Here is a 24,122-nt window from a genome sequence, read left to right as displayed (position 1 = left end):
GGGTTGCGCTACACAGCCCCTTGAATCTGCAATCTTAGAAACATACAACCTTAGAAAGTCAGTGCCCAACTAGCTGGTCAGGTGATGTTCTACTAAAAATAATTAATGAAGTGTATAATTGGGCCAAATTTCTTTTAACTAATTTTGTTGCATAGAGAGCTGCTTCGGCCGTTTTTTGGTAATAAAACAAAAATTTGTTGTTTTTTCATACCTACGCGTTTCGACGCAACAGCGCCATCCTCAGGGTATTCTGTTTTTATTAACAATAAACATGAAAATAGCAATTAGTTATAAACACACGTAATAATTTTCTCTCAATATAATATTATTCATTGCGTGTTGTCTCACCATGTAATGGTATTTACTCAAATATATAGCTAAATCCGTAAGTTTCTCCTTACTTTGTACATGATTTTCTAACATCACAAAAACATTAATACATATAACATTTCTAACACCAGTACATTAAACATTAATTTAAGAATATATCGCAGTTCTTTTCCATTTTGATTGTCAAGTTTTTTTTTTGGTTTAAACTTGTTGGCCAGAGAATGTATCTCCACACGCCAGGTATTTCTCTTAGTGTGAGTTCATAAATTTCTGGATTGATCATCCAGTGTCAATTTAGTGTGTACTTGGGACCACTAGCCCACGATGGTAGTACCTTAGAGGCCAGAACCATGCGTAGCAGTCCCCTTCATGATTTGTGGTTTCAATTGTAGATTGTATTTTTAGTGTATTTGGTATTTAAATGGCACCACGCCAAGCACAAAGTCCTTTATATTGTTTTCCAATTACGTATTTTAAACTGTTCTATTCTATGTGTGTTTGGTTTTTTCAATGGCACCACGCCAAGCACAAAATCTTTTACATTGCATTCTTAGTGTCAGTATTTTGATAATTCATTTTCAAGATTGTTGTCGTAAAATTTGGTTTTTCAAGGGCACCACGCCACTCACAAAGTCCTTTCTCTATATATATATTATTTTTCTTTTTAATTCTTTTCGTTTAATTTTTTATGTTGTTTCGTTTTTAGCCGTAAAATTGAATGTATATCCACTCTTCAGTTTTTTTCGTTATTTAATTTTGGTAGGAAAGTTTTTGTCGTGTTAGGTATTATAGTTGTGTATTGTCAATAAAGCTGTCTTTGTGCAGTATTTGTACTGCTTTAGAAAAAAACCGAATGTCTACTCTTGCCTAAAATTCTTTTTTTTTTTTTTATTTATTTAATTGTTTTTTCCTTTCTTTCCGATTATATGTAGTCAACCATTTATGTTGTATTGAGGTATTAGTTTTAAATCCCGTTATTTGTTCTTTTTGTCCTTGGTGGAGTTATATGTATATTATCGCTATTTATACCTACGGTAATATCTACCCCGTTATATGTTCCGTTAATCATATATATATGTATTTATGTAAAACGAAAGTTTTACATATATTTTTGTATTTCACATAATTTTTAATTAAATGTTGACAATATCTTTTTTAACAGTTTAATAATGTTATTTGATTTTCATTGCTCCGTATTTTTGCCCGTTTGCAGTTTATATGTTGAACGCACTCATCAACATTTTAATGCCGAACACGATTTTGCCCGAGCAATTGAATCTTTTTGCACAATTTGGATATTTTTACGACGAAAAATTATTTAGTAATGTTATTCATTGAAAATGTTTCACTTTTTAGTTATTTAACGCGAAACACGTTTTACTTACGCGTAACGCTGTGAAATTCCTTGCGGTCTGGATTTGTACTCAACCACATGTTATAAAAAAAGTCCAATTTTTCATATGGTTGAGCTGCAAGGAATTTCAGCTAACCGGTCACGACGAGATTGAAAACGCGAAAGGTTTGTCAAGTTTATGAATTTTATTTTATTACCGCAGTATATGCACTATTTGTGTTGTTTATATCTTCTTTGAAGTTTATGACGTTTCTCGGCTGTTGTTGAATATCATCATCATCATCATTTATTACAAAAATAGTATTAGTACAATAAGATCTAGGATCTTTTATAGTACAACAAAAAGATAAATCGCAATGTAAAAAAGAACAAAAGTCATAACAGAGGGTTATGTAGGTTAAATAATCACATCAAACATAGAGAATTATCGTAATTTACTAGTATCTAAAATAAACAAATAATTAAATTCAATAACAAAACATTGTATACACTCATACATATTGATGGCGAAAACTCAAGAAGTATAATGGTTTCAACTAAAATGAGCATAAAGAACATTTTTAAAGTTGCTTTTATTTAGACTACTACGTACGGATACTGGAATAGAGTTCCATAGGCGAATGGCATTGACAAAGAATAGCCGTCCAGATGTTAGATAGTTGTAAGTTGGTACTATTGGGTCGTTGATTCGAGCAGACCTGGGGAATATTAGCTTATCATATAGGTAACTAGGCTCCTTATACATGATAAGTTGACAAAGGAAAATGCTGTTCCTAGCTTTCAGATATTCGAAGATTTCGCAGCCCAGTAGACGCGCTCTCCAGCTGGATATATGATCAAATCTGGCTAAGCCGAATACATAACGTGTAACATGATTAAATGCTACATCAATTTTATGAGCAGACTGGGAGCTCAGTTTACTGTACACTAGCTCAGAGTAGCAAATGATCGGCATAATCAATTGAATTGCAAGTTTTCTTCTAACATTGACCGGAGTATAAATATCAGACATTCGTAAGTTTCTTAAGATATAGTATACTTTCTTAACCACCGAATTTACATGATCATCACAGGACAACGTCGTGTTAATAACAAAACCAAGATTAGTCACTTTTGAAACGAGTTTGAGACATTTACTGGCAACGCGCAAGGGCGGAATACTTGAGAAACTTATTCGTTTTTTAGATATAGGCAACACGTATGATTTCTCACTGTTCATGCATAAGTCATATTTCCTAGCCCATTCAAATATGGATGTTAAGTCATTATTCAATCTTGAGCATAAATCGTTTGTCCCCTCATGATTTCCCGACAAATATAGTTGGACATCATCAGCATATGCATGCATATGAGCATGCTGGCATGCATTAAATATGTCATTAATAAAAATACTAAAAAGTAGTGGACCCAAGATAGAGCCTTGGGGTACCCCTGCCAATAGTGGTTTTAGACCTGAAGTTTCGGAGCCGACTTTGACAAGCTGGGATCTACCCGTCAGATAACTTCGCATGAGCCGCACTGCGGAGTCATCAAAACCAAAATAATTTTTTAATTTTGAGCACAGCAGGTCATGGTTCACAGAGTCGAAGGCTTTTGAGAAGTCAAGCAGGCATAATAAAGTCAACTGGTTTTTGTCAAAGGGTGCCCTGACGTCGTCTAAAATTTTTATGATAGCCGTGGAGCAACTGTGCTTTGATCGGAAGCCTGACTGGAATGGTGATAGCAGACTATGTTTGCAAACATGGTCTTGAATTTGTTCCGACAACAATATCTCAAAGACTTTCGAGAGTGCTGGCAAAATGCTGATAGGCCGAAAGTCACTAGGACAATCTGCAAACTTAGTTTTTGCAATAGGTATAACCGTGGCAATCTTCCACATATCAGGGAAGCAGGAGGTAGTAATACTGTGGTTGATAATATGCGTCAATGTAGGAAGAATGTATGGGGCAATTATTTTAACAAATTTGAGCGGTATATTGTCCTGACCGTTTGCGTTGGACCTTATTTTATTTATGCATCTCGCCACATCAAGTTCCGAAACAGCTGTAAACTCAAATACTTGACAAACAGGAACCACATATAAGGGAGGGGTTGAGAAACTGGTATTAAGACAAGACGGGTTAGCTTGGCTCACAAAAGCTGCATTAAGATCTTCAGGATTAAGGGAACAGTCAGAACTCTCACTCACGTGTACACGAAGTTTTTTTCAGATTACGCCACAAAACATGATTAGGCAACGATATATTCAACATTTTACTGTAGTATCTGCATTTTTCTCTCCTAATATAGGCTGTGGTCTCATTTCGTGTAAGTTTGTATGCACGCCAATTTGCGTTGCTTCGGTTTTTCTTCCAAAGGGAATAAAGCTTATTGCGCTTGATAATCATAGCACGGACGGATCTATTAAACCAAAGCAAGAGGAAGATCTGTTGCTATATACTCGAGATGGAACGTGAGTTGTATAGAGGTATAAAATAATTTCATTTAAAAATCTCAGCTATTCATGCACCGAACTCAAGCTCCAACAAGTAGACCAATTTATGCTGGAGATGTCTCCAAGAAGGTTATTTACGTCCAGTCGTCGATAATCTGGTGAAATGGATGGTCTAGCTACTGCACTGTGCTTATCGAGCACTACATCAAATGAACAGAAAATTAGATCATGGTCTGAGATAAAGGATAATTGATCAAACATTAAGACTTTAGACGTATCGGACACAATGAAATAGTCAAGAAGGCTGGGGCAGCAGTTCTGTCCATACTTTGTTGGTACGCACACATTAACCACTTCAAGACCAACACTTGAAACATCGTCTAACAAACGGCAGGTATACGGGTCACTACATAAGAGATTAACATTAAAATCTCCGCAATAATTATATCAGTGTAATCAACTGCGACCGAGGACAACATTGTAAAATATTCCTTCAGGTTGCACAATTTATTAGGGTTATAGACGCACGAAAAAAGGACTTTGGACATTGAACTAGACACTTCAACTAGCAAGTTCTCAGTGACGCCAACAGCTATACTTGATATGATTCTCGACTTGAGATGTTTTTTACAATACATAGCAACACCACCACCTTTCTTTACCTTTCTATCCATCCTATAGAGTACGTATCCCTTTATGCCAAAATGGTCATCAAGTATTTCAGGTTTAAACCAAGTCTCGGAAACACAAATGATATCAACACTAGATTGTTCAAATATCGCTCTGACTACATCCATCTTTTCACCATTTAAACTACGAGCATTAAAGTACACCACGTTGAAACCTTTATGGTGCCTGCATAGGACATTAAGCAAAGCTAGGCTATTATTCGCAATACCATTCGCATTTCTACTATCTCCAAACACTGAGTACAATCGAATTAAAAGCAACTTTAAAGTAAGTTATAGACAAAGCCGAAGTAAAAGAAAAAAAATAAATTAATAATAATAAAAATGTTTCCTTTCCACTGTTTCTGAGTTTTTTACTAAAGATATACGCCGACACCCAAAAATTCATTAACCAACACAAACATGATATAATAGTAACAAAGGCAGACAAAGGCAACAAAACTGTATTAATGTATAAAAAAGACTATGAACAGAAAATGGGGCAGTTGTTAAATGACAAGCAAACGTACAAAACTATAAGAAGTGATCCCACCCAAAAGTTACTGCGGAAAAATAATTTAATTATAAATGACCTGTTTAAACAGAAAAAATCAGCGTTAAAGATAAATATAAATTGATATCATCAGCCGCCAACGCACCGAGATTGTACGGACTTCCTAAGACACATAAACCAAACTTACCTCTTAGGCCAATTTCCTCGTCCACGAACGTACCTTGTTTCAGTTTATCTAAATATATTGGAAATATTAAAAAAAAATAGTATCTGAAGATTACAACCTAAAAAACTCTTTCCAACTTAGAAATCAAATAGAGTATATTCAAATTCTAGACGACGAAATGCTGATCTCTTTTGACGTTATATCCTTATTCACCAACATTCCAATACACCTAGCCATACGCACCATCATACAAAAATGGAATAAATTGGAAGAGGATACAAATATTGAAAGAAAGCAGTTCCAGAAGATTCTTGAATTTTGTCTTCAGGACAACAACTATTTTACATACAATAATACTTTTCATGGGTAATGGGTAACCCATTATCCCCAACGATAGCTGATATCGTACTTGACAAAATTTTGGACGACAGCTTAGCTGAATTGAAAGGCAATAACATACATGTCAAATACATAAAAAAATATGTAGACGACATATTTGCAATAGTAAAGATAAAGGACGTGGAAGACATACTGAATACTCTAAACGCGCAGCATACCAAACTACAGTTTACGAAAGAAGAAGAGAACAATGGCCAGATTGCCTTCCTAGACGTAGAGAAACATCGGAGAAATAGAAAGATTGCATTGAATTGGTATGCAAAAACTATTGCATCGGGTAGAATAATAAACTACCACTCAAACCATCCATGGAAACAAAAAACAAATACTGCAATTAGCCTAATTACGACAATAAATAATATTAAAAGTTCGAATAACAACGAAAATACACAGCAAGAGAATTCAACAACAAAAACATATGTTGGCGTTACATACGTACCAGGGTTGACAAACAATCAAACACTAAAAAGAATTGTAGAAAAGGAAAACATAAGTTATGCTCTCAAACCACATAGCACGCTAAACAAAATATTTACCAAAACTAAAGATAGAATTCAAAAAGAAGATCAGAATAATGTGGTATATGAAATAAAGTATAAAGCAATGAAAATGATGAATGCAACAAGAGCTATGTTGGCACTACAAAAAGAGCGTTGATTATGAGACTACATGAACATGAAATGGACGCCAAAATAAAAAGGATACAACAGCACTTGCAAAACACCTGACAAGCAACAATCTCACAGCTGATTTCACCCATAATTAAATCAGCAAAAATCTCGCATTCCGGAATTGTTGTATTTGTAATCGAATTTAAAAAAAAAGTTTGATGACGTAGCGCTTTACCTGAGTAAACGACTACGGCGGAGTAAAAATAAAATTTTCGGAGTATATTTCTTTCCTTTTTGAAAGCGGGCGAACAACTAACATCAAATTGATTTGGTGGCTTGGCAATCCCTTCGATTGTGTTTTCGTCATGAAAAGTTTCTCAGCAAAAAAGTTATCTGGCTTATCATATGCACATGGAGTCGGCCTAAAACGTGTAGGATTGCATACCAAATAATGCTCCCATTAGCACACAACATTCTGGAAGAAAAGTGGGCTCTATCTCCCCGGATACATATCGCGAAAAATATTATTATTATTTTTGGTTTATCATACAATTTTCATACTCTTTTACTGACAGAAGGTTTCAAGACCGGGGCAGATTTCTGTAGGAATGATAATGGCGACCTGTTAACTGACGTACAGAGTGTGGGGGAAGACGAACCCGATACCCCCATTGCCGATGATGAAAAACACGCTCCGGCATCCAACTTTGGCGAAGTAAGAATGGCAATATTACGGCTAAAAAATCACAAGGTGCCAAGTAATGACGGGATACCCGCCAGGCTGTTCAAACATGGAGGCGAAGAGCTGTTATAAGATAAAGAAGCAAAAAAGTGGATCTTGCAGTAAATGTGGACAAGACGAAGTACTTGCTGTCATCGTGTCCTTTGTAGCCACGTCACCGTTGACGGATTCAAAATTGGAGACTGTGAAGGATTTCGTCTATTTGGGAAGCAGCATCAAAAGCAAAAACAATATCGGCCTAGAAATCAAACGGAGAATAAGTCTTGACAACAACTGCTTCTTTAAGCAATTGAAAATAAAGTCCTGTTTCGACGAACAAAATTCCCGCTCTATAAGTACTCTTCATAACTGTCGTGATGTATGGCTCGGAATGATGGAAGGTGTCGAGAGAAGATGAGATGGCTCTTGGAGTATTCGAGAGAAAAGTTCTCCGGAGGATTTATAGTCCTATCCGTGATGTCGACGGCGAGTATCGAAGGAGGTATAATGATGAGTTATATGAGCTTTTCGCAGATATGACGATAGTGCAGCCAATAAAAACAGAAAGCTTCGTTAGCTAGGTCATGTTATGCGGATGAATGAATACGCTCCGGCAATTTGTAAACATAGGAAAGAGAAGACCTTCACTGAGTTTGGAAAGACAGTTGGAGGAAGCTTTGACCTCGCTTGGTGCTCCCAATTGGCGACTGTTGTCGCAAAACAGGGTTAGCTGACCACTGACTCAACGTATTTCATTTTTATATAAAACTTCAAGAAGAACAGTATGTTGAATTTAGGTAGGGTTAACAGATCGCGTCTGGACACATTTTTTGCTTGCACTTTACTCCTTCTATTCTGATTCCATACGAAAAATGTGAACAAACATGTCTTAAGACACGAACAATCATTTCGTCCAATCGTCACTTGTAAACAATCAGCTTTTCATACCTACATATGTATTGAAAACTTCAACCAAAAGATATTAAGTAGTAATACTATTTAGTTTTCAACTCGACTCAAATAAACCTTTAAGATAAAAAATGTAGTAGGAGGTAAGAGCGGAGCAAAATACTCCGATTGGAATAAAGTCTGAATACTGCGTCAGCAATAAAACATGTTGTCAAAAGCGTGACGTCACGCCGAGAAATTTATTTCCCAGCCAACTATGGTTTTTGCTCTCATTTTTTAATGCGGGATCTGTTTATTGGTTCATGGATTTCACCAACGCTAAAATATTGGACATAGAGCGAAAAGAAAAACGAGGACTAAAGCCGTGGTTACTCACGAACGTACGTAGAAAAAACGTGTCAGCTGACACGACCTATCTTATGAGTGTGCAATGTAAACGAAAACTCACCGACGTGCAACGCCCGTACGTACGTAGCCCGGAACGTAGAAATCAAAACAATTTTGATTTTTTCCGTAAGAACGTGTCAGCTGATCGCTCTCTCACTAGATAGAGTTGCCTAGTAAACTTTTGCGTGCTAATTTTTGACCGTTTGCAGTTTTATGCAAAAACACCTAATTAGAGTTTGAAAAATTGTGAAAATAATTCGAAATAATTATGTAAAATTGCAGATTATAAATATGTAATCTATTTATATAATATTAATTCCAGCCTTTTACAACATCAAAAATTAAAATGGAAAAAGTTGGTGTTTCCATAAACATGCATGCGAACTGGTCAATGGCAACAGAACTTTGCTGTAAACAATACACTCACAAATATGTTATGTACATGTACACAGACGCACGCATTGATGCCTACGGGCTTGAGAGTTCGGTCAAACGTGCTTCGTACGACAAACGTCCGTACGTACGGGACACGTCGGTGGGTAACTGCCGCATAACACTGGAAACCTTACGTATACAACAACAGCTGAGAAACGTCATAAACTTCAAAGAAGATATACAGCCCAATTCTAAACGAAAATTCCGTGCGAGTTTTTCCCTTCTCCCATTCCTCGTATTCTAAATAAAAATTCCTTGAGCGTTTTTTCACTTCTCCCTTTCCTCCTATTCTGAACAATGTTCGAAATAGAGGAAACCGGTTATGGGAGAAAAGTAGGTATTGTGAATGTGAGGGAGAGGGAGATTTCTTTGCCATTTCATAGGAGTTTTTTCACTAGTTAAATTGAAGGGAATGCAACAAAATAGTTAAAGGAAATTGGTTCTTTTATGAGAGAACACTTATTTGTACAAATTTGCGCTAAAATATGTATTTACATTCTACCACAATATTCTCACTGTTAATACAACAACAACATCAACCACAATATTCTTTATTTTAAGTCGAAAAGTATATCATAAACAACGGAAGAGCTCTTTGTATATTTGATGCAGCCATCCAGAAATTGCGCAAGGATTTTTTAAGAAGGCTTAATTAGATTTTGGCATATAGCGAAAGGCGAACTCAACTCGACGTGGCCGCCAGAAAATTGCTTTGCAGAATGAAAGCAGGTAACTCCGGCGGATTTGTGTTAACCCGCCGTCTTCTTCTTATGCTCCTCTGTTGATGTTGCTGTGGCACCAATTCATTACTCATTTCAGTGTATACCACATGAAATGCAATAATGTGCATTGTTTATACATTATTTCTTAATTTCAAACAAATTCGCAACAATAATTAAACTTTTCAATTTTTTAAACAAAATAAGAAATGCGCAACGAAATTTCAATTGACAAAACAGATGACTTCGAAAATTCGAAATTCCTATTCCCCAATTTTTCTTCTCCCTAGGAGAAAAGAATTGGAGGAATTTTTCCGCGGGAATAAAAAAATCCGCGAGAATATTTAGAATTGGTCTGATAAACAACACAAATAGTGCATATACTGCGGTAATAAAATAAAATTAATAAACTTGACAATCAAAATGGAAAAGAACTGTGATATATTTTTAAATTAATGTTTAATGTACTGGTGTTAGAAATGTTATATGTATTAATGTTTTTGTGATGTTAGAAAATCATGTACAAAGTAAGGAGAAACTTAGGGATTTAGCTATATATTTTTGCAAATACCATTACATGGTGAGACGACACGCAATGAAAAAATATTATATTGAGAGAAAATTATTAAGTGTGTTTATAACTAATTGCTATTTTCATGTTTATTGTTAATAAAAACAGAATACCCTGAGGATGGCGCTGTCGCGTCGAAACGCGTAGGTATGAAAAAACAATAAATTTTTGTATTATTACCAAAAAACGGCCGAAGCAGCTCTCTATGCAACAAAATAACTAAAAATAATTAACGTCTACATTTCTCATGCCATCTGCTGTCCATGAGGCTGAGACCCTGAAAACAGTGCTCTACTTAATTGCGAAACCGTCTTATTCTTGCCAATTTTAACGCAAACCACGACAACCGACCAAAGGCTGTAATTTCAGTGTAAACATGCTATTCTCCCAGCAGATCGTTGCAGCGGGACTGCTCCATTTTCCCCTGTTTCGCGAAGGGACCCTATCTCGGTCCATAGAAATACCGGGAGGGTTTCGAAAACAATCCGGGACCTGTACCTGACCCCGGTCCAGAGAAATGGTTTTGCTGCGTTTGCCGGAAACTTTGTGGCTCCTTGCTGTTTAGCCACAGGATGTGCGGTAGGGAGAGCCTTAGCGCACCCCACTACTTTTCAGCAGCTCCGCTGCTCAGCAAGCGCCAACAAATAACCGGCGCCACCAGCTCACATGACGCTCCAATCACTATAATATCCATAGCATGGACAGAAGCAATGCCGACCACCAGCTCCTGCCACCGTTCTCTCCCCTCTTTCCCGCACCAGCACACGAGTAGGTCAGTCAAGACAGACTCTTAGTCGACCCAACACCAGGTTGAAGGGGTTGTGTAGCGCACCCCTTCAGGTAGCCAGCTCAATATATAGCTTTTCCAAACCCAATTGTCAACCTATCCGTGGTGAATCCTATTTCATTAACAGCCGGGGCTCTGGCGACCCCGAACTTCTTATGGATCTAGGGGGTGAGAGGGCGGTGTGGCCAAGAAGGTCGCATGTCATAACGAATCGTTCCCGAGATGGTCGGACTTGGTACAGGAACGTACCGGATCTGCATCCGGCAAAGGACCTACTTCCTTGCTTACTTAATTTGCGCTTAACCTTTTAAACGGGTTTGGCCATCCAACAGGCGTTACAGTAGCATCTTCGCTCTGCCAACTGGGGCCAATTGGTTACATCAAGTGCTTAATGGTGCTGTATTACCGGACCATACCGGATCTGCATCCGGTTAAGGACCATCACATCGATAACACTCCCCAAAGCCATCGGAGAGTAACCTTATCGCTACAACAACAACAACGGGACCTACTCGTTTTATGCCGACTCTGAACAGCTTCTGCAAGGCAGATGAGTTCTTACTGAGAACTTTTCATGCAGAAACAAACTCGGAGTGCCTGCCAAACACTGCCGAGGGGCGACCCCGCTTAGAAATATTTTCTTCTACTTGAAAAACCTTGTTTCTAAAACTTTGATGTTTGCTTTGCCCGGGGTCGGAACCCAGGATCATCGGTGTGGTAGGCGGAACACGCTACCATCACACCACGGCGGCTGCCACTTCTAAATTAGAATTGCTTAAATAAACTGAAAAATCTGTTTTTTTTTAGGCATGAAAGAAGATATTGACAGTTCCGATGATGAAGAAACCAGCAAAAAAGGCGAAGGACCAATGTGGACACTTTTCTATTATTTATATACATCACCGGGCTCTGCCGAACATCCTGGAGCAACTGGCCCCCCTTTGGGTACATCACTATGGAAACTACCAGTGCGTCGTTTTCATCCTGAGTATTATGAACTTATTAAACGCCCAATTTCTATGAGCCAAATACATACAAAACTAAAAAAGGGAGATTATGCAAACATAAGCGATCTTACAGCCGATCTTTGTCTTATGTTAGATAATGCTAAAAAAGCATTTCCTTCGACACATCGTTCGCATAAAGATGCTGTTAAAATGCTTAAAATAATGAATGCCAAGCTGGTTGAGGAGAGTTTAGAGCCAGAAACCAGCGATATGGAAGAAGAGGGCGAGGGAGAATGTGATGTTGAGGACACATTGGTGGCCAGCACTATACCACGGAAGAAGGGACGTCCGCGTATTAATTCGACTAATAATACAAATATACCAAATACACCAAATAACAACTCACCAAAAGCTAGCCGAATTCCAATAAACGCTACTATAAAAAGGAAAATTTTGAGTATACAAAAATATTTAGTTGAATATTCAATAAATAATCGGAGACCAATCGAGTTCTTTATGGAGAAACCTCCTAGAAAAATTTATCCAGACTACTATGACATTATTAATAATCCAATTGATATGAATACAATCGACCATAACATACGTTGCGACAAATATGCCACCGTTGAGGATGTGGTCGCAGACTACCGACTTATGTTCTCAAATTGCAGGCAATATAATGAAGAGGGCTCAACTATATACGAAGATGCTAACAATTTAGAGAAAGCATTAAATGAAAAATTAAAAGAGTTCCCTGGCTTAAGTGATATTAAAAGACCATTTCACAAGTTAGCTAAACCTAGTGGACGTAGCAGGAAAACAGCTGTCGTTGATAAATTATGGCAATTCTATGAGACAATACGTGAGTATCAAGAACCAAAAGGAAAGCGTCAATTATCCTTAATATTCACAAAACTGCCGTCGAAAAATGAATATCCAGATTACTATGATATTATAAAAGAACCAATTGATATGGAACGTATAGCACTAAAATTAAGGCAAGGAAATTATGAAAGCGTAGATGAGTTAGGTGCAGATTTCCTATTAATGCTTGAAAACGCATGCAAATATAATGAACCCGATTCGCAAATATACAAAGACGCTTTGGTATTGCAACAGTTGACACTTCAACTAAAACAAAGTTTGCGCAGTGAGCATTCATCCACACCAGATGTATCGCTTGCTGTTCAAGAATTATTTCTCAACTTATTCACCCAACTTTATAATCATCAAGACGAAGCTGGACGTTGTTACTCTGATTCTTTGGCTGAAGTGCCTGAATATGACGAATTTACCGATGCATATGGTAAAATAAATAAAATACGTGGCATCTCATTAGACTTAATCAAACGACGTTTGGATAAGCTTGTTTATAAACGTTTAGATGTATTTCAAGAGGATGTATTTTCATGTTTCGAGCGTGCACGTCGTCTATCACGAACAGATTCTGATGTATTTCAAGATTCAATTGAGTTACAAATGTTTTTTATAAAAACACGTGATGAGCTATGTAAAGATACATTCACTTCGCCAGCATTACAATACACGCTTGATAATTTAATTGCTGATGTGGAGGCGATGCGTCAACAGAAGTTGGAGCAAGAAGAGCAAGATCAAGAAGATAAAGACGATGTCGACACGGCCGCAATGCAAGGCGAAAGTATGACTATCAATCAAAATGTATTTTCTCCAGGAGATTTTGTATATTTTCAATTGCCGGATAACAAAATACCAAGCATTGCATATATTGAGCGATTATGGACAGCTACAGACAATGTGAAGTGGATGCATGGCGCTGTATTTCTACGTCCACACGAAACCTATCATGTAACAACACGAAAATTTCTGGAAATGGAGGTTTTCAAAAGCAGTGTGTCGCAATCAATTCCAATGGATAAAGTAATAGGAAAATGTTATATAATGCATATTAAAGATTATATTAAGATGCGACCAGAAGGTTTTGCCGACAAAGATTTATTTGTATGCGAATCTAAATATAATTCGCGTGCACGTTGCTTTAACAAATTCAAAATATGGCCATTTGCACGTGAAAATGATCCTGTACGTTTAGTACCACGTGAAAAGCCATTAGAAATACGCAGAGTAATGTCAGTTTATAAGGAACGCATTGAGAAACATAAGGGTGAATTGGAAGAACTTAAGTTGCAAGAGGCATTGGTGGAGAAGGAAAAACCAAATATTGTATGCGATCCACCTGCTATAAACGCAGAACCGAATAGTGTTTACTATCAGCAATATAATACTATCTGTAGTGGTGCTGTTAAAATTGGTGATTACGTATATGTTGCTACACAAAGTGGCAAACAGTCCATAGCGCAAATTCATCAAATATGGGAGAATGCAAGTAAATCCTATTTCAAAGGACCATGGCTCCTTACACCCAGTGAGATTGTATCACCCTCAAACAAACAATTTTTTCGTCAAGAACTTTTACTATCGACCGTTGAGGATGTAAGTCCTTTGATAGCTATTGTTGGACGTTGTGCTGTCATGGAAATATCCGATTACGTAAGTAGCCGTCCAACTGAGATTCAAGAAAGTGATGTTTACATATGCGAATCAGTTTATGATGAGTTGAGAAAATCATTGCGTAAATTGAATACAATTGGCGGTTTACGTAAATTTCAACATAGTCCTGAAGTAACACAAGATGAAATTTATCATTTTAAAACACCTATAAAGCCAAATAAAGATTTTAAAAATGCTGAGGTAAATGAAAATTTGGGTATGCTTGAAGATTCAATGGATGGCAATCCGCCTTCGGTGAGTTCCGATATAGCGGCAATATCATCGCCAGCACCGTCTGTATCTTCAACACCATTGTCGTCGAAAGTGAAGAACAAAACTGCGAAAAAGAGTGTTACTGGTTACATACTTTATTCGAGTGAGGTGCGCAAGGGTAAGTTGATTGCATTATAAAAAAGCTAAGAAAGCATTTGGTGTTTGGTTCCTTACCTAGAAGCGAAACTTCATTCGAAAAAATTGCATTTTCCTATATTATTTATGCCTAATACTATTACACAAAAACCATTTTTAAAGAGATTAACCATAAGCAAAATACTACCTTCGCCATTTTTACGAAGTTAGCCCCAAATATTGATATAGATTTGACTTTCGAAGTTTGTTATATATTTACTCCTGCGGGCTATGATTGATTAGAATATAACCGCGATAGGTATGCCTCTGCTAATAGGCGACTAAAATCCAAATCCCGTTTCTGGTTTGTGCGCTAGGCTTGAGATCTAAAAAAAAAACAAGCCTCGAATGAGAATACCTTTTTCAGGCAAACGTTTAACGAATTATGATTTTAAAGACCATGTTTTGAGAGCGTGTATATGCAATGTCCGAATTTCTTTAGGAGAACGTACCGGCTGTTGGTTCATGCCCTCGTCGAGGCCAAAGCCATATGAACAAAAATGCATAAAACTTCATAGTGAACCCAATTTTCAATAGCAATTATTTAAAAAATGTCTGGAACTAAAAAAATCTTTACTCGTTTTATGTATACGAATCATTGTGTTTAAAAAATAAAAGTGTAGGCGTGGTCTTAAAGTACGTATACCATAAAACAATGGGGGATAGGCAGATTATCAATGATTAGCATAACGGAAGCCCTGAAAACTACCCCAACAGCAGCCATTCTCCACATCCCGCCTGCAGACCCAATGACCAAAAATATCGTATTAGCCACTGCAATAAGGTTTAAGGCCTCGGGGCAGCTTGAGTGCAGGCCGTATGGCCATAGCAGTATAGCGCCGAGGGTTGGGGCCAGGGTGCAGAAATGTCAGAACATTCAATGTATACCGATGGCTTCAAATTAACGGAAGGGATTGGGTCTCCTGTTTACTGTGCCGATCCAGAAATAAGTAAATTCTACAGGCTTCTTACGTTTGGCCGTGAAACTGGCAAAACTATGGACACATCAGCGTATGTGAGGTCTTCAAGTGACCGGCCAGTTCAATCAAACCTAGGCGTGGTCTTGTCTTCCTTTCTCATTTGAATAGTATATTTATATTTTCTTTGAAGCTTATGTATGTATGTATATATGTATATAAATAACATAGCTACGCAAAAGTGTTGGCGGATCTGGTAGTGATTAATATAAGTTCTCATACATATTGCTTCGATTAACTCGTATCCAATGGCGGACTCGGACAAAGGCATAGAAATTCATGGGTCGCAAATTAGCCACGTTTTTCGGTTAATTTTTCAAATTTGTTCCAGGGGCATAATAAAATGTTTGAATGAAAGTTGAAACTGTCTTGTTCAATAATAATTTTGTGTCAAAATTTAGTTGTTAACATGGTGGAATCACCCGGTGCAGTAAATAAAACAAGTAAGGAAGGCTAAGTTCGGGTGTAACCGAACATTACATACTCAGCTGAGAGCTTTGGAGACAAAATAAAGGAAAATCACCATGTAGGAGAATGAACCTAGGGTAACCCTGGAATGTGTTTGTATGACATGGGTATCAAATGGAAGGTATTAAAGAGTATTTTAAAAGGGAGTGGGCCATAGTTCTATAGGTGGCCGCCATTTCGGGATATCGCTATAAAGGCGGACCAGGGGTGACTCTAGAATGTGTTTGTACGATATGGGTATCAAATTAAAGGTATTAATGAGGGTTTTAAAAGGGTGAACCTTAGTTGTATATGTGAAGGCATTTTCGAGATATCGACCAAAATGTGGACCAGGGTTTTCATATTCTTCTACTTAATATGGTAGGTGTCACACCATTTTACAAAGTTTTTTCTAAAGTTATATTTGGAGTCAATAAATCAATCCAATTACCATGTTTCATCCCTTTTTTCGTATTTGGTATAGAATTATGGCATTTTTTTCATTTTTCGTAATTTTCGATATCGAAAAAATGGGCGTGGTCATAGTCGGATTCCGGCCATTTTTATACCAAGATGAAGTGTGTTCAGATAAGTACGTGAACTAAGTTTAGTAAAGATATATCGGTTTTTGCTCAAGTTATCGTGTTAACGGCCGAGCGGAAGGACAGACGGTCGACTGTGTATAAAAGCTAGGTGTGGCTTCAACCGATTTCGCCCATTTTCACAGAAAACGATTATCGTCATAGAATCTATGCCCCTACCAAATTTCACAAGGATTGGTAAATTTTTGTTCGACTTATGGTATTCAAAGTATTCTAGACAAATTAAATGAAAAAGGGCGGAGCCACGCCTATTTTGAAATTTTCTTTTATTTTTGTATTTTGTTGCACTATATCTTTACTGGAGTTGAATGTTGACATAATCTACTTATATACTGTAAAGATGTTAAATTTTTTGTTAAAATTTGAATTAAAAAAAAATTTTTTTAAGTGGGCGTGTTCGTCATGCGATTTTGTTAATTTTTATTTAGCGCACATACAGTAATAGGAGTAACGCTTCTGCCAAATTTCATCATGATATCTTCAACGACTGCCAAGTTACAGCTTGCAAAACTTTTAACGTACCTTCTTTTAAAAGTGGGCGGTGCCAATCTCATTGTCGAAAATTTTACTAATTTTCTATTCTGCGCCATAAGGTCAACCCACCTACCAAGTTTCATCGCTTTATCCGTCTTTGGTAATGAATTATCGCACGTTTTCGGTTTTTCGAAATTTTCGATATCGAAAAAGTAGGCGTGGTTATAGTCCGATATCGTTCATTTTAAATAGCGATCTGAGATGAGTGCCCAGGAACCTACATACCAAATTTCATCAAGTTATCGTGTTAAAGGTCAGACGGACGCACGGACATGGCTCAATCAAATTTTTTTTCGATACTGATGATTTTGATACATGGAAGTCTATATTTATCTCCATTCCGTTATACCTGTACAACCAACCGTTATCCAATCAAAGTTAATATGCTCTGTGTGCAAAACATTCTGAGTATAAAAAGACAGAAGATGTATGCTCTCTGAAACGGTGGGGATGTATTTTCAACGGTCAGAAGAGGGTATAATATCCACCCGCTTTGAAAAAATAGGAGTACAAATATAAATACCTTGCTATGAAAGCTACACACGCAAAAGTGGATACATATGACCAGTGCGAGTTTAAATTACTTTAAGCATCGAATAAAAATCAATTTGGCCTCTTAAACTGAGATGTGTAGTAAAATTCAATTGATGCGTTCAAAGTAAACTGACCTCAACTTCAACTGTACTTGAAACTTTCATTGAAAACTTGGACTTAAAAGGGAGAGATGTTATCCATTATTTAGTTGTACATGACTGACTTGGCGGCACTTAAATGGGTTTAGAGTTCGATGAAAAGTTTTACAGTCACACTTGGAAGTGATCGTTATACTTTTAAATGTGTTTCCATCCCTAAAAATCAATTGTTATTTCAATCAAACTTGATCAGAAGATGCTTGATAGTTGAGTTCATGATGTATTACTAGTGTTACCAAGTTATTATTTACAAAAAATATATCAGAGGATACACTAGTCCCACGGCAGACGGCCTAGAACCAGAATATGCTGATCCAAAGCGAGCCTGATTCATGTATTCTAAATTACAATCCATAAATGTAACATTTATCTTATCTTAGTGGTCCGATTTTTTTTGTGTTTATTCACGGTCTTTAAGACCTAGTTTAAATTAAAAAAGAAAAAGGTCATTACAAATTCAATGATTTACAGTATAAAAATAATTTTCCTTTAAACTTATTAATATTTTCACAGCCTTTTATCTCATTTGGTAATTCATTATACATTTTATGACCTAAATATTCTCAAGTCTTTTTAGCGAACTCAGTTCTTACCCTAGGCAGTCTTATATTTTTACTACTTCTAGTTTCATAGTTGTGAATCTCATGATTAAAATGTATTTTGTTGTCCAGATACTTCGGAATTATTCCTAATTTCACATGATGAATAAATTTCAATGTAAAGTAACTTATGGATTGTTTTATACTAAGCCAATTTAACATTGTATTTCTAGGTGTTCTATTCGAACATTTTAAAATTAATCGCATTGCCTTGTTTTGCTGTATTTGAAGTTTTTTGACTGTGTATCATTTGCTAATAGTAGAATTGTAGGAGAGTAGGTAAAATGTGGTTCAATGATGGATCTGTATACTAATATTTTATGACGTTGGTTAATATCACGGTTGCCACTTTTGGTCCATTTGGACCAAAAATGGTCCCTTCCAAACCCATTTGGTCCGCTGGTCCCTTTTTTTCAATTTTGGTTCTTTTTAGGCAGTAGCCACGATTTTGGTACTTTCTTCCTTTTTCACTGAGGTTAAAATTCACAACTCTGCCCACAACATTTGGCACACTTTCATTAACCCACCTATAATTTTCAATTTACTTATGTATATGGAAATCTTACCACAAAAATTGCTCAGTCAATAAAATGTAGCAGACCAATGACATTTCATAGGAGATATTTTAGGCCAGGCATTAATAAGAAAAGTCATGGATCTAAGGGCAAACACATTACACGGCCTTATCAGAAAAAAAATTTGTTTTAGTATCCAGATATTTCGATCGGTTATGAAACACTTTTCGTGATAAATTTTTTTCACTCGTTGAGCTAAGAAAATTTTTCTCAAATGCACGTGTGAATTGAAAACTAAGTAAAATAATGAAACTAATTGGTTTTATGTTTGGTAACACTTTAAAATTAAAAAAAAAAAAAATCTTACGTAAAAATTCCAGGAGTATTGTGATGTTCCAGGAGTATTGTGGTGTTAAAGCACGCCGAATACTTGAAAACTAAGTAGATTGGCATAAGAAATATTTTAACTGTAAGTAAGGCAGGAATACTTCTTAAAAGCGGAGACTTTATAAATGAATAACGAATCACGATTGAACAAATTTACTTCTATATTCAGATTTTGAAGCAAATTTAAAAAAATATTTGATTTAGAAAGAAGTGTTTTGTGTTTTATTCAGAATCCCATAAACTTCAATAACAACGCTGTTAACTAATTTTAGTACCTACTTAAATGTAATCAGGTTCCGTTATTGCACAGTTGAAACTTTTAAGACGTTTGATTTTTAATCTGCAGTCTGGGGCTAGACTTAGTAAACGTAAGTTTTTCAAAAATCACACTTACTAAATTTAGGCTTTGGTATGAAATTTCAACGTTAAGGGGTAAAAGTAAGCATCATTTATGATTTACTGAGTTTGCTCATAGTTGGGCTACACCTAAACATAAAATTTTGAGCCTTTTCTTACTAAAACCTAAGTGCGCTATACATTTTATTTCTTTTCAATTAACAACATAATGCTGGAACTAAGAGGTTTGTCAGCAAACCTACGTTAAACCGTGTGGTTAGTAAAGGAATAGACTTATCCTAGAAATTTGAAAATATAATACCTAAAAGTAGTTTTAGTTTGTGCAGTTGGAATTAAGTCTCCTATTCGCTAAGTTTATTAAAATTTTTTATAGGAAACCATGGAAACATCCTAAAATTTTATATTTAACAACGACTACGACACTGTTGTGAATTGTTTGTATCGCAATCAAATAAAACAAAAATTTGGTCCTTTTTTCTGAGAATTGGTCCTTTTTTTCGATGAATTTTGGTCCCAAATGAAAACATGGTGTGGCAACCGTGGTTAATGTATTTACATGTTCGGTACATGAAACCTATTTTCTTTGCAATTTTAACTTCTAAATTACTTATATGTTCTCCACAGTTCAAGTCCATATCAATCAAGACTCCTAAATACTTCATTTTGTCGACACTTTGAATTTCACTGTTCCTTATTTTTAAGTTAATATTGCTTGGATAATTGATAACAGTTTCGAAAATACCATAAATTTGGTTTTATTCATATTTACTTTCAACTTTCTTAGGCACAGCCATTTGTATAAGGTTTCCAAATCCTCTTGCATCTTTGACATAGCACAATCCGTATTTCTTTCACTGATGGCAATCAATGCATCATCCGCAAATAGATGAATTTTGCAATGTTTTAAGCATGATTTAATATATATAATGTATATTGGGAACAATATTGGTGCCAGTACTGAGCCTTGCGGTAGGCCAATGTTTACATCAACAACCGATGATATTGAATTTCCAATTTATTCCAAAAATATGACATCCAACAGAATATCTCTATCAATTGTTTCGAAAGCCCGTTTTAAGTCTAAGAAGACCGATAACACGACTTTTTTGTCACTTATATCCTCTTTCCATTCTGCAATTACCATATTCAGTGCTGTTTGACAAGAATGACTTTTCCTAAACCCAGATTGCTCAGACATAATTATGTCGTGTTTTTCTAAGTATGCTACTAGTTGATATTTGACCACTGTTTCCATTATTTTTTCATCTGCAGGTAACGTATTGATTGGACGTAGCTCCTCCGGCTTCACTGTATTTTTAACTTTTTTCCACAGGCACTATTGTAAATATTTTCCAAAAATTAGGAACAATGCTGTTGTTTAATGAATCGTTTATGACTTCTTTGTAGAAGTGAGCAGTATATATGATGCTATCTTTAAATACATCTTCCGACAAAAGCTTTTTCCCGCCATATTTGTTTTTAACCACCGTGGTGTAATGTTAGCGTGCTCCGCCTACCACACCGGATGCCCTGGGTTAACCCCGGGCAAAGCAACATCAACAATTTTAGAAATAAGGTTTTTCAATTAGAAGAAAATTTTTCTAAGCGGGGTCGCCCCTCGGCAGTGTTTGGCAAGCACTCCGGGTGTATTTCTGCCATGAAAAGCTCTCAGTGAAAACTCACCTTCCTTGCAGATGCCGTTCGGGGTCGGCATAAAATCATGTCGGTCCCATCCGGCCAATTTGTAGGGAAAATCAAGAGGAGCACGACGCAAATTGGAAGAGAAGCTCGGCCTTAGATCTGTTAGGAGGTTATCGCGCCTTACATTTATTTTTTTATTTTTTATTTGTTTTTAAGTTTCTTAGTGATATTTATTATATCATCTAATACTACGTCTGTGAATACAAACGCGTCAATTGAGTTATTTACGCTTATTTCGGCAGCATGAGGATTATTTCAATACTTTCATTAATTTCTACTATGCTCTTAACAAAGAAATTGTTCAAAACATTGGCTATATCACACTCCTCTCAACGCATTCATCATTAAATATTATTTTGGTTATGTGTTTTTTGTTATCAGTCATCTCTGCGAGATCTTTCAAACACTTCCACATCCGTTTCATGTCTCCTTGATTATCTAGCACTCTATGTTCCATATATTTCTTCTTTTTATACTTGATATTTTTTTATATGTTCTTTTAGCTATATTAAAATCATCCTAGCATCCGTGTTTTTAGCAACATTATAGGAGTCTAGTTTTATTTTGTGCAATATTCTCAGCTCGCCGTCATACCACTTATTCCTTAGCTGTATTTTTATTCTCTTCTCATACGTCAATGCTTGCATGGCTTCAGCTAGGATATCGTTCAGTTTTATAACTCTATTTTCTACTCCAGTATTATACAAAGAGCTTAAATCGCTTGCTCGCAGCAGACTTATCAGATTTTCCGCACTATAGAACTCCCAGTTAGTTACGGTGTCGAATTTCCTTATTTTGACAAACTTTGTTGTTGGTATCTGGAAATGTATTGTCTCGTGATCTGAAATTCTATGATCACTCAAATTTTCAGTTAGTATTTGGTCGTTATTATTAAACAGTGAATCAATTTTTGTAGCTGAGTACTCAGTTATTCTCGTATTGAAAGTAATCCTCTGCAACATATCCATTTTCGAAAATAAACTTGTTAGCTGATTTGAGTATGTTGACGATACATTCATATTTATGTTGAAATCCCCCATCATTATATTATTTTCTGATTCCTTTACATATTCAGTGATGATGTCATTGAGATATAAAACAACAACAGTGAGTTAAAATTTTTTGCAACTATATTTGGAATACCATTGTTTCAGCGAATTTTTTACATAAATATGGTGTAATACGACAGTTTTTTCGCATCAGCATGATTTGGACGCTGATCGGAACAATGAACGAAAATGCAATGAAAAAAGTCGTCGAATGACGGAAGGCTTGAAGACCGATGTGAAGAGTGTACTTCGGTTATGTAGGTAACACTTTTTGTCCTTGCTTAGCAGCATGGGTGATGATGCGGCCGATTTTCAAATACCATGAGTTGCAACGTACCGGGACTATAAAGGAATAAAAATGGAAATATTTCGGTTGGCAAATAACATTGGCCTAGGAAATTTTGCACTACTTGCCAGTGTGTCTGGTCAATATGCTCAGACCTTGCAAAAGATTGACGCACACAGTTGGCAACCCTGGTGTGTGAAAGCTAAAGTAATTTGTGCTCCTCTTTAAATTTTCAAATTCATTGTTTATTGAGAGTCTTAATTCTTACAACCTGTGTCTAAACATTAACAAACGTGACATTTATCTGTGTAAAATAAGATGTTCTGTCCAGGTGATCTCCAATTCAACTTTACTAACTTGGCAGTATATTGCGATTGGTGCTCCTGCTTTGTTGTTGTCAGTCAACTTGTTTTTTTGACACCTTCACAACTTCATCAACTGTGTATCTTCCCGCCAAAAGTTTTATAGTCACTGAAGTTTGTTTGTGCTTCAAGCTTTATTTTGTGGTTTGCGTCTGTGCTAAACTTGCGTCATAATAATCTAAGCTGCGTTAGAGCTGCCACCCGGGTTCTTCGAGCATTATTTTTGGCCCGTTTTTTTTCGAACACCATGGATCAAGTCAATGGTAAGCGTCGTGGTGACGACCTTAATAACGAGGTTGATAGCGCCAAAAAGGTGCAACGGATCAGCGGCTTCTCTCCTAGTTTAATGCAAAGCATGGATCAGCGATTTGCTAAGTTCAACGATCTGATTGCTAAGCAAATTTTGGACTCGGAAAAAAGGCTCATTGAATTCGTATGCAAAAAACTAGAAGACAAATTTGTGGTGCTGAAGAAAGAGGTCAGTGAGCTTAATGCAAGAGTACTCAGCTGGAGAGCGTGTTCGAGCGCGTTGGTTATCTCGAAGAGGAAGTAAAAACACTCAAAAACAATGCGTCAAAACAAGAGAGCCATATTGCCGCAAGTGAAGTCCGTGTACACGGAATTCCCTTTAAGGAAGGAGAAAACTTAACAAGTGTCTTTCATCACCTCTGTTCCACTCTTAGATTGCAACCAATTCCTATAATGAGCATTTTTCGGCTACGGAA

At 36.4% G+C, this 24,122-nt stretch overlaps 1 protein-coding gene across 1 annotated transcript in view; it reads left to right on the top strand.

Moving 5' to 3' along the window:
• The window catches only part of polybromo (protein), a 44,600-nt gene that overhangs the window by 2,950 nt on the left and 17,528 nt on the right, over positions 1–24,122 (top strand). The window contains exon 3 of the mRNA XM_067762427.1: positions 11,813–14,872. Within this exon, the coding sequence (XP_067618528.1) occupies positions 11,813–14,872 (3,060 nt within the window). The remainder of the gene's footprint in view (positions 1–11,812; positions 14,873–24,122) is intronic.

The sequence above is a fragment of the Eurosta solidaginis genome, chromosome 1 (assembly GCF_040869045.1).
Source record: "Eurosta solidaginis isolate ZX-2024a chromosome 1, ASM4086904v1, whole genome shotgun sequence".
NCBI lineage: Eukaryota > Metazoa > Arthropoda > Insecta > Diptera > Tephritidae > Eurosta > Eurosta solidaginis.
Note: the sequence above shows the minus strand (reverse complement) of the source record. Positions and strands in the feature narration are given on the sequence as shown.